Here is a 17594-nt window from a genome sequence, read left to right as displayed (position 1 = left end):
GTTGGTACAGTAGGGGGCACAGGTGGTGCATCAGCCAGTCATCTCGGTCATCTCGGTCAGTCGACCCGTGGCACCTGGGTCTGCCCCGTGACCTCCTGCCAGCGGGCGTTCGACACTTCACGTGGCCTCAAGGTGCACATGGCCTGGCACAAGCGTCGTGGTGACGTCACCGCCACTTAGTGGCGAATGGCGGTTGTTGTTGTTGCCTTGCCATGTTGCGTGCATTCTCGGTGGGGAGAGTTTTTTGTTGTGTGCATCGTGTTCTTTGTGAGAGCATTTATGTGTGTTTGCGTGCGTGGTGGCGGCGGCGGCGAGTGATACCCTAACCGCCCCAGGCCTCCTCTTGGTCGACCTGGTGCAGTGTGTAAACTTCGCCGCTCAGGATGCCAAGGCGGCCCAGGCGTGGTGCTGTCCACGCCCCCCTCTTGTGCCGTCCCAGCGTTCATAAGTCCTCGCTACCAGCACTTGCTTGTTAAGGCTCTACGGGGGATTGTTTGTCTTGTGTGTGTGTGTGCATGGTGTTGGCACAGTAGAGGGCACATGTGGTGAATCGTCCAGTCATCTCAGTCAGTCGTCCCATGGCACCTGGGTCTGCCCCGTGACCTCCTCCCAGCGCGTGTTCGACACTTCACGTGGCTTTAACGTGCACATGGCCTGGCACAAGCGCCGTGGTGACATCACCGCCACTTAGTGGCGAATGGCGGTTGTTGTGGCGCTGGCCACACCGCCCCATGGCTGCACCGTTCCAGCCTTGATATGTGCTCCCTAACAACACTTGCCCCAAGAGTCTGTAAAGGCTATAAGGGGGGTTTGATCGTCATCTTTGTTGTGGTGTGCAGCGTGTGCCTGACGGTGGGCGTGGGCCTACTCGACGGCGACTCTGAGCACATGCTCGGCGCGGCCACCCTGGGCTGCGTGTTCGAGGCCATTCTGGGCGCCATGGAGGACTACACGATGGACGCGCGCGGTGACATCGGAGTTGTGTGAGTGTTGCCCGACCACAGCAGCCGCAAGCCGCGGGGGGGCGGCCACCGTGGGTCGAGGCTGTAACTGTTTAAACAATTTTTTTATTTTACCAGTGTGAGGTCCACTGAGCTACGTAGCTCTTTTTTCAGAAGCGACCTGGCTACAAATGATAGCTCAACGAAGTGGCTTATTATCTTGTGGAACTTTATATCAGCCAAATACTCTGAACAGAGGACCCTGAGAAAAATCCACGTGACCACAGGGAGAAAAACACACAGACGTAAGAGTTGGCATGGAACCCACGACCTCCTGTATACCTCTAGACAAAGGCCTCTTCCTCTTCAGACCATCTCCATCCCTCGCGATCCTGTGACGCGATAACCCACGCAGCACCCACCCAACTTTCGTTGCGCACGAAGCGGCTCCCGGAGAGGGAAATGTGCAGTTACCGACGTTACGTAACCCGACAATAAAACCTTTAACAATCCAACAAAATCCAACAAAACTCAACAGAAGCTCGCGACGAAACTGGGTTGTCAAATATTGTCAGTTGACGATCAAATCGGCTTGGCGGGTTTCCAGCCGTGAGGATAACAACGTGTACGGCGTGCTCGCGGTGCGTTCACCACGCTCGGAACGTATCGCCTCGTCTCGCAGGGGCGTGCGAGCTGGTGCCCCGGATGACGTCGACGAGAATCAATTTGAGGAATCCGTAGCCGTAGGTTTTGTGATGTTACGTCCCACGCACACGGCTCCCTCGCACTGGCTGCCACGCCGGTTTCCCGCGAGAGCTTCGAGTGGAAATGTCCTTTTGCCGCGTGGCCCGATTGGCGAGAACGCACATTTGAATGCAGCCGGGTGTCGTCGTTCTGGGAGATTGCTGGCTTCGTGTTCTGGTCCAGAGCGTCTTCTGAACGTGCGAATATGTCCCCTCGAAGGTTTTGTTTTCCTTTTAAGTGGTGCGAGAAACGTCTGTTGCAGAGCGAGGCTGTAAACTGAATGGCCAGCCTCAGGCTATGAAGAAACCGGCAGACTTACGAGCGTAATTATTTTTGTTAAAGCACGCTGTTAAATAAGACATGCTGTGTAATATCTCTTTATATACTCTGCGGTCTCTTTGTCCATATTTCGCTCCTGTAATTATGTTTGGCCGCTGCTTCTGGTTACTCGTGTTCAGCGGCCGTAAAAGTGATGTTGCTGTTTGCGATTCACCCCATGATCTTTCAATTAATTCCAGCGCTGAAGCAATCGATTGATTCGATTGATCACATTTATTTTATAAAGTTTTTTTTTTTACAATCGATCAACCGGCAGCCATTTTCAAATGCTGTCCCCTCTTTTTAAATCCTTTATATTAAGTTCACTTGCTTGCGTGCTTGCGTGCTTGCTTGCTTACGACCGTGCAAATCTTTCGGTCGTTTTTTAACCCACTTCCCGTCATCCAAACGAGCTGACATTTTGCACACAGACTCGTTGTGCGTGACAATTAATTTTCGTGAAAAAATTTTTCCAAAATTTTACACTGTTTAGGGAATTTTTTAAAAATATTTAATTACCAATTGCTTAATGGTGGCAGACAATCATCTGACCCATAGGTGGCAGCCATCTCAAGCCAGAGGACGAGACGACTCTAGCCGCCCCAATGCCACGCATATAAAGGATTTATAGTGAAAAACTTTGTTTTTACGGGTTAATTTTTTTTAGATAATAATGGGCCCTCTGTAGAGCCAGAAGCACCCCAAGTTGCTGCCCAGTGTCAATACAGTTACAAAAAAATCTAGCCTCTCGCACAGATGCACGCGCGCACACGGTTACCGGATTATATCAGCGGGGGAAGAAAACCACATAATCCAGAGAAGACACGGTGTGCACGTGGCCTCTGGCCTCCGAAACGTGGGAAGCTCACCGCAGTTGAGGGCCCAGCGCAACGCGGCGGTGATGGAGGTGGGTGCGGTTACGTGGGGGCGGTTAGGTGGACACGGTTAGGTGCGGACGGTTAGGTGGGGTCGGTTATCGTGGGTGAAGTGTGTCAATGCGTGGACACATCGCACGGCGCGTGCATTACCGCTTTGCAGGAAAGGCCGTGCGTTTCTTGTTTGTTTAGTTGAACGCTTAGGGAGGAGCTGTGTGTGCCGGGGAGGGTGGTGGCTTGTTGGGATTGATCGAGGAATGTTGCACAGGTGGACAGGGTCAGCAGTCTTGGGCAGAGGAGAAGGTTCTTGAGCCTGAACTTGAGAGGAAGTCGAGACGTCGGTATTTTCCGAGGGCTCGCGATCATCCACATTCCTCAGCCCGACCCCTCCACCCTGCTCTGCTATGCCGGAAAATTCGGCGGAGATGACGTCCACGTGCGGCTGTTTGCACGCACGCACGCACGTACGCAGGCGCACGCACGCAGACGCCGCGCGCTCTCGCATTCCTGGCTGTGGTGAGGAGAAGGTGAAGTGGTGGGAGGGTGGGGGGGAGCCACCAGGTGTATCACTGTCATCGCTCCTAACCAGGGGCGCGCCGCAGAGATGGAGCGTAAATTACGACAGGGTCATCCCGTTTAAGGCAATTTTGCCTCGACCTTGCTAGAATTGTTTATGGATCTCCCATCCCCCCGGGGGTCACATGGCACGAGGTGGGCCGTTTGAACCTCCGGCAGGCTCGCGCTGTACCACGTTTGAACTTCCCGGGCAAACCAAACGCTCGTACGCCGCCGAGGCGTGGCGGCGATGTTCGCGCGAGCCGACGTGAACCGCGTTTGGTGCCACCGGGAATGTCATCGCACCTGCCAAGCGCGGTGGCTCCACTGCCGCCGTTTGGTGACGACGAGCGACTGTGCCAGCAAGCGACCCCCGCTCGCCTTGACCTCGTCTAACGTGGTTATGGTGCGAATGGTGGAGGATGTGTCGGTGATAGTAGAGGTTATGGTGAATGCGGTGGTGGTGAAGGTGGTTGTAGTGGTGGCGGCAGTGACCGCTGTAGTAGCCGGGGTGATGGTGGCAGTTGTGAAAATGGTGAAGGCGATGGTATTGGTGGCGATGATGGCTATGGTGATGAAGGTGGTGATTGTAAAGGTGCTTGTGGTGGTGAAGGCAGTGGTGTTGGTTTTGAAGGTGATTGTGGTGAATGTTGTGGAGGTGGTCGTCGTGATAGTGATGGAGGCGGTGGTGACTTTGAAGACGGATGTGGTGGCGGAGGTGGTTGCGATGGTGGCGCCAATGGGGTTTGTGACCAGGGTGGCGCCGGCGGTGATGAGGATGGCAGAGGTGCGAGTGGCGGAGGAAACAGATGTGGCGTTGTCGCTGGGTGACCCAACCGATCCCGTGTGACGTTGTCCTTGCAGCGTGCGCGAGGTGGCCATGGTCAGCCTCAAGGAGGTGATTCTTCTCGTGGTCGACAAGTGCCCAGAGATGCTGTCGCCGAGCGTGTGAGTGCCCACCCTGCCGCACCCCCAGCAGAAACCGCCCCCCACCCCCCCCCCCCACTCCCTCTACAGGAGTAGAACATCCCACGGATACCGAATGCCCTGATTAAGAACGTTCCATTGCGCTCTGGAGAATAGGGGCGTTTCCGCTGTGTGGCCACACGTCCTCGTTAATTCGCAAATAGAACACCTGGGTGGAGGTCACCAGCGCGACGGAGACAATGGCAGCCAGGTGACCAGCTGGCCCAAAGCGACTCTTCGTGCGCGGGGCCAGCGACGATAAACAGATACGCAGGTGCTTGCTCTTCCAGCGTGTGTTGGTCAACGAGAAGCGTTAATTACGTCGAAATCTGCGCGTTCGCGTCTTTGGCTTTGGTGTGCCGAGTGGCCGCACAGTGGTTAGCGCACTGCACTTCGAATCCGCTGACTTGATTTTCCGGCCATTGTAGTGGCGAGCGATATCTGTGGCGAGTGATATCTGAACTGGCATCTACTAGGTCAGCTCAGCCTCAAATGAGTAATTGGTGCCGTGTGTAAACGTCAGCGCTGGGGCGCCCTGGTGCTGGCCACACCAGCCCATCATGTGCCTTGCGAGCCCCAACAGTTGCTCGCCCAATAGTCTCTTTGACTCGACAGGAGATGGTCATCTTCGTCTCCAGCAACAACGGAGGATGGAGGAACGATGCTCAGGACAACGAGCGGAGCGCCGGGTCGCTAAAACGCAGAATGTTGGCACAGTGGGGAACACAGGTGGTGCATCTGCCAGTAATAACCCATGGCACCTGGGTCTGTCCCGTGACCTTCTGCCAGCATTGAGGCTCCCACTACGTCTTCATCTGACGCCCTCAAAGTGCACCTAGCCTGGCACAAGAGCTGCGTCCACTCCGTGGCGAATGGCCGCCGTCGCTGTTGCTGTCCGTCGCGTGTCTGGCAGGTGCGAGGAGGCGATGTGCCGTCTGCTGCAGCAGGCGGCGGAGAAGATCGACCGCACGCGCGAGCAGGCCGTGTCGGTGCTGATGGCGCTGCTGCACCGCGACGAGCGGCCCGTGCCGCACATCCCGCACCGGCAGCAGCTGCTGGACGCCTTCCCCAGGTGCCCGCCGCCCCGTCGCACGACCCGCGTCTGTCGCCAAAAACCACGTCGGCGGCGAAAGTAAACGAGCGTCGTCCGGAGTTAGAGGCGTTGAGCGGTGCCAATTCGGTTGACGCAACTGGCGACGGAAAGACACTCGTGGACGAGGCGATTGTTATTTTATTTTAGTCGGCGATAACGACGATTGGATGAGGTTCATCCGGTGCGACGATGACTGGCGGCTGCCCGCCAAGCACCGCCAAAGAGCCCGAGAGGAGGCCCATGTGCGGGGCCACTGATTGGAGGGGAACAAAAAAAAAAACGCACGCCCCTCACACCAACATGAGCCGCCAAGCGTGGACTAGGATTATCACTGCTGTAGCCGACGGGACTAAGAGAATGGCAACGTGAGATGCACTTTGCCATTTCTTATTAAAATGTTTTCAATTCTCACTGAAGTAACACTGATCACCAATTGGCCTGAATCTGCAGTCTTTGCGGGGGGGGGGGGGGCTGGAAACCTGAACGAGGCCCTCGACTGCATCCCCACTCACCTCGCCTTGCTAACTCCCTCGCCTGCTATGCAGGAGATTGGGGCTCGATCCCGACCCTGACGCCTGCTGTGTATTTGGAGTTTGCGCGTTCTCCCCGTGGTCGCGTGGATTTTTCTCCGAGCCCTCCGGTTTTTCCTTCCACATTTAGAGTCGACGTGCGTTAAATTCCACGCGATGAGCCATGTTCGTTGAGCTATCATTTGTGGCCAAGTCACTTGTGAAAAAAAGAGCTGTATAGATCAGTGGGCCTTACCTGGTAAGAAAAAATAGTAAATAGAAGTAATACTCCTCACCTGCTGTGCCCTCCCTTCCTGTTGCTCAAAACTCTGCCCCCTCCTCTCACCCCGCCGCACCCTCGTCCGCCCCCCCCAACCCCACCTCGACCGCGGTGCGGCACAGGGCGGACCTCAGCCCGGTGAACTGGAGGATGGCGTCGGAGCTGTTCTCGCACGTGGTGCAGATCCTGTCGCTGCCCGTCTACCAGCCCCGCCTGCTGCTGGGCCTCACCATATCCGTGGGCGGCCTCACCGAGTCCACCGTGAGCGGCGCTCGAGCCTGGCAGCCTCGTGTGGGGCCCGGCTACTTCACACGCCCCCAAGTGGCAGCAGCGATAGGAAACGTTGATAGCCACGTGTCCGTCCACTGCCGGATGAAGGCCTCCCCTACTCGTCTCCATCTCTCGTGGCCTCGTGTCGCAATGATCGATGTGGCTCCGCAGCGGACGCCATCCTCTCGGGCACGCTCCCTCCTTTGGTTGCCGCCTCTCCGTCGTTAGTCCCGACTGCCGGGCGTCATCTTCCCTCCTCTCGAGGCGTCCTGCCCAAGCCCACTCGCTCCGTTGTGATGTCTCTATATTGCCTATGTTCTCCAATCCACGTGTTCCTTTCTCTCTGTCTTTAAATGCAATTTCCAACGTGACCCCACCCTCCCCCGCCCCCTCCCCAAATCTGGCCAATAATGCCGACGATTCCTGCGGTTTCAGACGCGCAGCTCTGCTCAGGCGCTCTTCGCATTCATGAAGAGCATCCGTCAGGACACGGAGGCGATGAACGCGCTCTGCAGGACCCTCCTGCAAATATTCCGGTCCAACCTGAAGAACAGCAGGTACGGCCGCGCGCCACTGCGCCAGCGGGCGGCGGGGCCTCACCGACGCTCGTCTCGGTGGGGCCTCGCGGCATTCTGGGAAAGGTGCGTGGCGAGGGCCCCTGGCAGGTCGTCGGTGCTTCGTCTCTGGGGCGGGTGTGGGAGCTAATGCCCCCGCGGGGACATTTTAACCACAGATCTGCTGGACATCTGTGAGAAAGAGCTTCACAGCTCGTCGGATTCCTCCAGTCTAAATAACGATACAAAGATGAGGATTCTGCAGTAGGAAATGTCCCGCAGAGGTGAAGAGTGCTCCTTCTCAGAACGCACGCCCACGGGCGGCGGTGGTGGTGGTAGTGGTGGTGGTGACGGTGGTGGTGGTGATGATGATGATGGTTGTAATGGTCATGGTAGTGGTAATGGTAGTAGTGGTGATGGTGTTGGTAGTAGTGGTGGGGGTGGTAGTGATGGGGCTGGTGTTGTGGTAGTGGTGTAGTGGTGGGGGTGGTAGATGATAATGGTGGTGGTAATGGTAGTGGTGGGCGTGGTGACGGTGGTGACGGTGGTGATGGGGCTGGTGGTTGTGGTGACGGTGGTGGTGGTGGTAGTGACGGGGCTGGTGGTTGTGGTGACGGTGGTGGTCATAGTGGTGGGGGTGGTGACAGTGGTGGTGGTGGTGGTAGTGATGGGGCTGGTGGTTGTGGTGACGATGGTGGTGGTGACGGTGATGCCAGGTGAAAGCTGCATCCAGGAGTGTGAGCCCACAGCCACAGATGGGCAATTTATAAATTACACACAGGTTATGTGCAACTACATTTTTAATGATATAAATAAATATGTCATCTAATTACAATTTTAATTCACGACACACATCGAAATTAACCACCTCAAATTAGTTTGGTATCTGTATTACACAAGACACGGTTAATTATACATTTTTATTGACGTTACATTTCGTTAGGAAATATATAATTTTTATGCATTTTTGCCCATCCCTGTGTGGCTCAGATATATATCAAATTACTAATCTATTTTATATATAAATTTACACCACACACGTCAGCTGCAGCAGTAGCTGCTGCCAACCCCATGTGTTTTGCACAAAATGTGACTCACCGTAGCTGACGTGCCACCCTGTCAGAGCCAGCAAGGCGCCCCCTGGGCACAGCAGCAGCAGCAGCGAAAGGGCAGCGGTTACCACCCCGCACCCCCCCAGCCCCCCCCCCCCCCACAGAGCGCTGCGCCTGTGAGTCATCGCCGCCTGAGCGAAGCCACGATCCAGCCGGCCCGGTCGTGTTGTGGCAGCGGAGCAGCTGACAAACGTTGTGTGCCTCTTGAGGTCGATGAGGGGACCGCGTGAAGATGTCTCGAGCGGGCGCGTTACAGTGGTGGCGATGGCGGGTCGACCTCGGGCCCTTTATTTACTTGAACCGGCGAGAGGCCGTTGGGATTGTCGCGTCAATCGCGTCCCGTTTACAAGCGTGGCCTGCGCAAAATGACGCCTTCGGTAACCCGAGCAAAAAGGTAAAGGCGCAGCCCTGAAAACTGCTCACGCACGGCACTGCTGGCGTAAGGGCCTCCACCAGGGGGAGCTCTGGAGAGCCCCTGCAGAGGGTATTTGGCCTACTCTTCCGTTATGGCCAGACGTCTTGGAAGAGAGGGGAGTACCCACACTTTACCCCACCACCCGCAACCCGCCAATAGACGAAATGTGCGGCACCCATTTATACCGCTGGGTGGACAGAGGTGGTGGGGGTGGGGGGGGTCGAACCGGTGACCCATGGGATTGCAAGTCGGGTGCACTCACCATTCCACCAGGGCAGGCAGCATCATCCCTTACTTAAAACCCCCTACTGTTACCCTCTCCGCTGGAACGTCAACAAAAAAAATGTCTTTCCGAACTGGGCCAAAGTTGGGAAGGTTTCAGCATTTGCGGGCGGCGGGCGTTCACCGTGGCGTGTGTGCCCAGGGTCTCCGTGCCGCTCATGGCGATGCTGGACAAGATGCTGGCCAACGGCTGCTTTGAAGCGATCGCAGACGACCCGAGGTGAGCGCAGCCGGCGGCAGGGCCCGGCTCGTCGCACCGCGAGCGCCAGCGGTGGCGCGTGGCCCAGCGGCGGTCGCGCTGCGTTCACCGCTTGTTGCAAAGGTTCACGGTTCGAATCCGCGGCCGCCCTCTTCCTGCCTTGTGTGTAACAACCGCAATGCTACTACGCGTCGTCGGCGGCACAGCGGACGTTGAAGATGCCCTGACGTCGTGAGCAAGAGTAGGCCGTTGTGTACCGACGCCAGGGTCCGACTTTACCATGTTCGAAAATTGCCTGTAGATTACTCAATGGGGTTGATACACAGCAATTAATTATTCCCCCCCCATAATGGCAGACTAATGCCCCGGGTCACTTTTGCAAATGAGACTGTATCCTGGTCTCTTGAGTTCTCCAGTGGCTAAACAACTTCAATGTTCTGCTCTTACCATACAACTTCAGTCTGCGAGAGACATCTGAATGATATGGGGTGAATAGCAGTTTTGGCAGTCAATAATTTTAATACTTTCATCCAGCAGTAGATGGATCACGCTCGATCATGACCATGGCGATGGTTAGGTTTACGTTTGCGAAATCTGCATTTCATAAAATGGGCAGCTGGCTGTAAACTGTCTGTTATTGTTTCTGTTGGACGGGTATTGGCGTGGGGATTGGGTGACCCCTAGCGCTGATCGTGGCTTTCGTTCAGTCGCGTGGAACCGGCTAAGCCGTTCGTTGCGTCCGCTCGCCGCGGTCTGCAGTGCCCCTGGAGGCTGTGCCACGGAACAAAACGCTTGCTCAGACAACTCGTGAGAGCCCGTTGAGACACACATTGAAATAACGCATTGTATAAAAACACACGGAAAAAAGTAACGCGTTGTTACGCTTTGCCATCAGTTTAATTTCATAGAGCATCGTTTACGCTGATAGCATCCCATAATGCTGTGATGTGCGCGTGCAGCCACACGTTCCCCGTGGAGGTGGTGGCGCTGGTGCAGCAGGAGTTGCGTGGATCCAAGGACACGTTCAAGCTGCAGACCGGCCTGCCAGTGTGAGTGCCGCGTGTCTCGAGAGGATTCGGGGGCGCCGCTTGGGCCACCCCCCCACCCTCCCACCCTCCCACCCCCCCACCCCCCCACCCCCCCCACCCTCCCACCCCCCCACCCTCCCACCCCCCCACCCCCCCACCCTCCCACCCCCCCACCCCCCCACCCTCCCACCCCCCCCACCCCCCCACCCCCCCACCCCCCCACCCCCCCACCCTCCCACCCCCCCACCCCCCCACCCTCCCACCCTCTGTGCCGAGTGCATGGAGAGGCCGGCGGCGGCTGTGCCGGGTCGTGGAACGCGTCGCGGTGAAACGCGTTGAAGGCCACGAGAAATCCGTGGGAGAATCTGCAGCGTCCCATCGTGCGCCCACACGAGACGGCTGCCACTGGGGTGGCGGGGGAGGGTGGTGTTCTGCCAAATGTTGCGGAGATGAGATGGGATGCAAAGTGATCTGAGACGCCCGGGAGTATGGGGGGGGCGCTAATGTCACAAAATTCTGGCAAATTTTATTACTAGCGAAACGTCGTACTCAAATTGTACATTCTGTGACAAACCTTACTAATTAGCTGTGTCGGGCGGTGGTGGGTTAACAACACATTCATATATAGGGAATGTAACCACAAAAAAAACCTTTATTACGAATATTATTATTATGTCACATGGCCTCTGTTGGCCAGTGGCGGCTCATTGCTCCATGTTGAGGATTCTGCAAAGTTCATGTCAAGTGTTCCAGTCTTCGTCTCGAGTGCTCGGTGGGATTGATAGCGTGTCGACCGCACGCAGGCCACGTGTGGCGGCGTGCTGCGAGCCGACACAGAGGCTGGGCGACAGGATGAGGCTTCTCCCATGGACACTCCGACTCGGCTTGGTTATTTCAGATGGGTAAGGCCCCATTGAGCCCAGCGGCTCTGTTCTATGGACGACCGCAGCCCTAGAGCATCGGCAGTGGTGGCGGTCACGGGACACTGCAGGGTGGGATTGTGCAAACTAGCGAGAGCAAAAACAATAAATAATGAACATGAAACCCATGCCAACACTCGCCGTAAACAGGTTAAACAATCAGCAGTGCTTATATACAAATCAAAAAGGGTGTCAGCAAATCCTGTCACAGGCGCGTGTCAATAGGACGTAGACGCGGCCTCAGACGTAACTGCGGAGCTTGGCCACAGCATCCACAATGGGGGTGTTTTATCTTTGAATGCCAAATGGAGCCACGATCGCTGGTTGGGTATGTGCTATCGTACGCGGTTGAGTGTGTGCGTGGGTATGCGTGTGTACGCGTGCGTGGTTGAGCGCGTCTGTGGGTGCGTGCGTGGATGCACGTGTGTGGGTACGTGCGTGGGTACGCGCACGTGTTGAGTGCCGCGCTGTGTGCCGCCTACAGATTCTGCGGACTCATCCAGTTCCCCGGTGCGGCGAGGAAGAACGCCCTGCTCAACCTCATGATGTTGCTGTGCCACAGCTACCCGATAGTGCGTACCAGGGCTGCCCTGTTGGAGCGCGTCACCCCACACTGCGTTCGCTTCGTCAGCCATCCGGCTTCATCTGCATTGCGGTTGCTCGATTAATCCACCGGCATGCGTCATCTGGGCCCCCCCCCCCCTCCCGGCTGCGTCAGCATATGCGGTTAGCGGTCAGCGGTCGGCGGTCAGCGGTGAGCGTGCGCGTCGTCTCTCCCCTCCGGCAGATCCGCAAGGTGACGGCGAGCCAGCTGTACGAGACAATGCTCGTGTACGACGACATCGTGGAGCCGGACGCCGCGGAGGAGATCATGAGCCTGCTGAGCGACACCAACTGGTGGGTGTGCCGGCGGTGACGGTGGATGCGGTCCATCGCGTGGACAGACACACGCGCACGTAATCGGCAACATTTGCCGCTCGCTCGGGGCAGCCTCGCCGAGTCTCGCGACTCCCTCTCAGGAGGGTCCTGGGTCGGGCTTGTGTTTGGCCGTTTCCTCTTTGAGACGCGCACACCATGTGGGCGAGGAAAGGCGAGAATCAATACAGAGCCCCCTGAAGACGAGTGGAGAGAGCCCCCCACAGACGAAGGGACAGAGCCCCCCACGGATGAGGGGACAGCTCGTCAGCAAAATTGGTTTCAGGGACCCACTTGCTGTACTGTCGATGGGCCACCCCCCGCATCAGTCACCAAACCACGCCTCCAACGTGCGGGCGTGGGTCACCACTCCCAGCTCGCCGTTACCTGGGATTGCGAGCGGTGAGGTCAGAAGCGAACGTATCTACAACGGTTTTAAGTTGGCACTCAGTCAGACCTCCTGGTGCATGACTATTGCGGAGGGAACGGTGCAACGTAAATCAAGCCACGTACGTTTGGGTGTAACTTCGAGGCACGTAACAGTGTCGCAAATACCCTCCCCACCACAAAGCAATTTGATGAATTGCCGCGAGTCGGATCACAATCTGATTCCATAACTAGCCTTGGCAATCTTCTTCGTAGTTTTTCCGTCTCGCTTGTACCGTTTTGTTCACTCCGTCTAAATATAACTGGCATGCAGTGTACGGTTTGCACATCATTTGCATAGATTACAAATGATAATTTTGCACGTGCACAATTGATGGCACGTATGTTGAGCAAATTGGTCGGGTTTTAAATCCCCTGCTCTTCGGACAAAGGGACCGCCTGACCGTAGCTGTTCTGCCTGGCTTCCACCGATGAAAACTAAATACATTTTACAAGTTGTGTGGTTAGAGGGCAATATGATCAACTATTTTAATTGCATGGTTTTCACATCTTAATGGAGGATAAGTTTACGTTCAGGGTCCTTGGTTTTGTGAAAGGCGCCTTTAAAGAAATAAAGTTTCAATGGTAAACCAACGTTGTGTTCTTGTGTGCCGAGTGAATTTGGACGCCTGCATAGACCATCGGCATTAGGCTGACAGCTCCCACCCTCGCCCCCCCCCCGTCCAGGGACGCGACTCTGCCGGTGGTGATCGAGACGAGGAACCAGCTGTGTGACCTCCTCGGGGTCACGCGTCCCGTCCGCAAAACCAAGGTCACTCCTCTCGCACGTGCCAGCGGGTGGCTTCACCACACCACACAGCCTGCGCTGCCCAAATTCATTCATGAATAACTCTACGCTGTTGATGGCCCCCTGCGCCATTCTTAACAGCGCAAGGGCTGTCACGAAGGCGCCATGGTTACGCTTTGTAGGCTTTACAGAACATTTCCCACTGCAGAACTAGTTGAAGAGTTATTTGGTGATGCTCCTTCTGCGTTCACAGTGGTGCACAAGCTCGGACAACAACAAAACATCGCAACGCACTCGTCAATGACACCGCCTCTCTGGCCTCGCTAATTTTACGCGCGACGGATAAGGGCCATAGGCCGAAACGTCGCCCGATATATATTGTTCCTTGAAAGGCCACGGTGTTATTGGCGGATGTTGGTTGAGAGTTCCTTGAGTGACAACGACTTCCCGTGTGGGCGATTGAATGCATGTGGAGTTATACCTAGGCATCGTGCAGAGCCCAGTGTTGTGGACTCTGTGAGGCTGGGGAAGGGTTCAAAATGTACCCGATGACCGTAACTGCCCGGCTGCAGCGCTCACGTGTTGTGTTTTTGTTTTGCAGGTGCTCGCGAAGCCGAGTGTAAAGTAGAGGGGGAGAGCGGCTGATGGGTCTGCAGACGCCACGGGTGGTCTGATCGTTGTATCACCTCTCCCCTGTGGCTCTTCACCATCACAACATCTCACGGTGGCGAGATGTTAACTACTTTGCTTGGTATACAGGAGGCCGTGGGTTCCATCCTGACCCTGACGATGCCTGCATATGTGGAGTTTGCACTTCTCCCTCTGGTCACGTGGATTTTTCTCCAGGTCCTCTGGTTTTTTCCTCCACATTTAGAAACATGCGTTTATAGTAATTGGCTGCTATATGCTTCCACATAAGCCACTTAGTTGACCTATCATTTGTGGCCAGGTTGCTTCTCAAAAATTGCTAAATAGCTCAGTGGGCCTTATCTCATAAAATGTAAATTCTTTGTTTCGACAACACAACACCGATGAACTTCAGGGGTCAAATATTGATTGCCTATTCACAATTCCGCAGCCCCAGCTGCACTTTGAAAATGTCTTCTCATTTCGACCTCCAGACAACACGCTTTCGCCACCGTCAAGGTATTTAGAGTCAGCGGTTTCGATTCCTACAGCCACGTGGTATATTCAGCATGCAAACACCAAAGTGCGCTCGCTGCCTGCTGCAATGTGAATGTCAGATGTCCAGCGACGCCACTCGTAAACTTAGGAGTTTGGGTCTCAGCGTCGCGCTCAGATTTGCAAACCTGCCCACAGCTTTGTTACGAAATGTTCTTGGTCGAGGTGGTTTGTGTGCGTCGTCGACGCTGCTGGCTTGCCCCCATCCATAGCAATCGCCCCAAAATGTCTTCAGCTCTGTCAGAGCCACGCCAGCGCCAATGAAGGGGTCAGTAGGCACCACGTTTTTTTCCACCACTGCAGAACCCAAGCCGTGCTGCCACTGACATCAAAATACACAATGAGCAAAGTGAATAACAAACCCTCTCGTTCTCCCCGTGGCCCGGCTTGGCTCCCAAGCCAGATAGAGATGTCTTTCGAGGCCTGAGTTTCATGGGTTGTGCGGGCGCGGCAAATCGCCATTGGAACACCACTCATAATTATAAGGGCCCCGCATTGGTGTGGCTTAGATGGGCGAGTGGAATTGGGGGCTGGTGGTACGAGACTCGGTTGTGAAGAGACACGAGACATAACTGTTGGCAGTAAAAAAAAAAGTAACAAAATATTCTTACGTTGAAATGCTTTCATAGTGTTGCTAATGTGTGCTCTAAGAGTCTAAGACAATTGCACTGCTTGGTTTACTGGAGTGAGTTTGATTCAAACCATTTAAATGAGCATTCACCACTCCCAGGCACTTACAGCACTTAATTCCCAGCATAATGACATACGTTTGTACTGTACTACGTAATTTAATTGATCTCGTGTCTAGTTTTGTGTTATCAACATTGTAAAGTTGGTCATGTTTTGCGCTAGCACCATGTTTATTTTAAAACCGTAATTACGATAGTAAACATGTGGCTACGTGGAGGCAGGGTTTTAGTGTCAAACACATGGGTCCAATTGTCAAACTGATGTCCTCACCAAATACAGTGCAGCAATTATGGATCGTACTTTGGTCCCACGAGATTATTGTTTGCACGGCCAACGTCACAATTGTGCACTCGTTTCAATGATCGCCGTTCAACTCATTGGTGCGCCATTGCGTGGCTTACGAATGCCACTCCCTAGTGCGGTGGCTTCGAGGGTTGCAGACACAGCAAGGTTTTGAACTGGAAAGTCCGGGTCCTTTGTCTAGGATTATTTTGCTTAAATTCACACAGAAACCCCCCCCCCCCCCCTGATAAAGGTTGTCAATCTCAGTCGCTCGGAATCGGAACAGACGTTTCGTATCGACAAGCTGTTAGGTTGAATGTGACTATGGCAATGTGACATGGCTTAGACATTTGATGTTTGCTTCGGTGAACACTCGTGTAACATCTGGTGTGAAAAATATATATCCTGTTCGATCACTCGTACCGACGAAAGTGTGGGTTTTGTTGAATCAAAGATCTTACCAACAGAAGGGTTTCAACAGGAGTGAGGATACAGCTGCCTTATGTCATGACCTTAATTAGATGATGGTTGTTGCACTGTGGGATGTCTGTGGCAAGATGCCTCCGTAAGCACGTGCCTGGGGTTTTACTTCTGTAACAAAGTTGTTGTTGGACCACCGGGGTGGCATCGTAAGTAGGTAACACGTTGAGAACGAAATAAACTATAGTGCTTGGGAAAATGCAAATCTTGCGTTGTCGTGTTTTTTAAAATGTTTTTCTCAAAAACTTCATGAATTGCTTTACCATAAACGTGCTCCTGTTCTCAACATTGAAGGGAATTTATTTAGCGAAAGAACATTGGGCAAAGAATTCGAGTTACGTGGATGTCAATTCTCACGCATCGTGCATGGAACACGCATTGCAGCCCCAGGCGATGATCGCAATGATGTTATACATATCCAAATGGCCATTGTCAGAAAGAAGGTTCCCCACCCCTGCCTTACAGAAACATTTAACACGGAGGCTTTCGCGACCAATATCCATAATATAGGATTTTTGGGTTAGATCGCGTAAATATGTATTGTAAATAAATAATATCCCCACAATATTTAAATATATTGTGTATATATACAACCACATTTACAATATAGTACAATATATTGTAATGTATTGTAAATATTGTGGAGTTGCTCTCCAACACACCGGTGTTTTGGAGAGCAAATCCACAAAATGTACAAACTGAGTACGACGTTTCGCCAGTAATTACAACTAGCTTCATCAGGCGACAGGCAGATTTGTGATTATGGCCCACGCAGAAAGGCGCCCGAGTCGGGAATCAAACCTAGGGGTTTTTCTTCTTCTCTGAGGCCACACGTGGGTCTCCACCACGCTGCCGCTCTCTGACAACATCGCATTACAAAATATAAACGTGCGGATTATTTTGTAGACTTAAAAGTGTTGACTCTTGAACAGCAGCAGCCTGGGGGGCCCGTTGTTATATCTCTTAAGATCATAACCACTCTCTTACTACCACTACCATAACATCATGGAGACGTGACGTTTCGTGTGTGGGCCCTGCAACAGCAGCCTTCTGCCTTTCCACGTGGAGATTTTTTGCAATTTTAGAGACTGGTCATCATTCATGATCTAATGGGCTAATAAACATTGATGCTGAATGTTTACATCGCTCTCTGCGCGAAATAAGCAAGAACGCCAAAAACACAAAACGACGCAGTCTTCGTGCCGATATTTGTGTGTTAATTAATAACGTGGATAGATCTTTGATTAATCTGCTGCGTGTGCACTTTTGATTTCCCATCCCGAGCTCTGCATCTGACGTGTCAAAAACCACTCACGTGGCGTCCGTGCAATGTCGCCTCCGTTATGTTTATTGCTTCTGTGACAAACTGAACACGTGGGTGAATAACAACACTGTGTGGCCTTTAAAAATATACATAGTACCCAGTGCCAGGCGACGATTCGGGCAATAGCCCTTCGCCATAGCGCATGCTGTTATAAAGCAGGGCCATTGCCCGGAACGTCGTCTGGTACTGCCACCAATACCAATGCACACCATCCGCCACTCGGTGACGGTGCCTGTGCCAGGCCAGGTGCACTTTGAGGCCACCACGTGAAGTTGTCGAAGGCTCGCCGGCAGGAGGTCACGGGACAGACCCAGCAGGTGCCACGGGTGGACTGAGATGACCTTTAGATGCACCACCTGTTGTACCCACTACTGTGCCAGGCTAGGTGCAGGAGATCTCGGGACATCTCCAGCAGGTGCCACGGGTGGACTGAGATGACCTTTAGATGCACCACCTGTTGTACCCACTACTGTGCCAGGCTAGGTG

The 17594-nt window shown here is 54.1% G+C and overlaps 1 protein-coding gene across 1 annotated transcript in view; it reads left to right on the top strand.

Annotated features, from left to right (window-relative positions):
* Window positions 1-15989, top strand: part of TBCD (tubulin folding cofactor D) — a 119023-nt gene extending 103034 nt beyond the window's left edge. The window contains exons 29-39 of the mRNA XM_078605216.1: window positions 840-983; window positions 4298-4381; window positions 5313-5471; window positions 6404-6542; window positions 6987-7108; window positions 9057-9134; window positions 10073-10162; window positions 11546-11633; window positions 11849-11958; window positions 13090-13174; window positions 13752-15989. Coding sequence (XP_078461342.1) covers window positions 840-983; window positions 4298-4381; window positions 5313-5471; window positions 6404-6542; window positions 6987-7108; window positions 9057-9134; window positions 10073-10162; window positions 11546-11633; window positions 11849-11958; window positions 13090-13174; window positions 13752-13778 — 1126 coding nt within the window. The 3' untranslated portion in view covers window positions 13779-15989. The remainder of the gene's footprint in view (window positions 1-839; window positions 984-4297; window positions 4382-5312; window positions 5472-6403; window positions 6543-6986; window positions 7109-9056; window positions 9135-10072; window positions 10163-11545; window positions 11634-11848; window positions 11959-13089; window positions 13175-13751) is intronic.
* Window positions 15990-17594: the final 1605 nt, after the last annotated feature.

This window comes from Lampetra planeri, chromosome 23, assembly GCF_965212315.1.
Source record: "Lampetra planeri chromosome 23, kcLamPlan1.2.h2, whole genome shotgun sequence".
Taxonomy (NCBI): domain Eukaryota; kingdom Metazoa; phylum Chordata; class Hyperoartia; order Petromyzontiformes; family Petromyzontidae; genus Lampetra; species Lampetra planeri.
The sequence above is the reverse complement of the archived record's forward strand: the minus strand, read 5'-3'. Positions and strand labels throughout refer to the sequence as shown.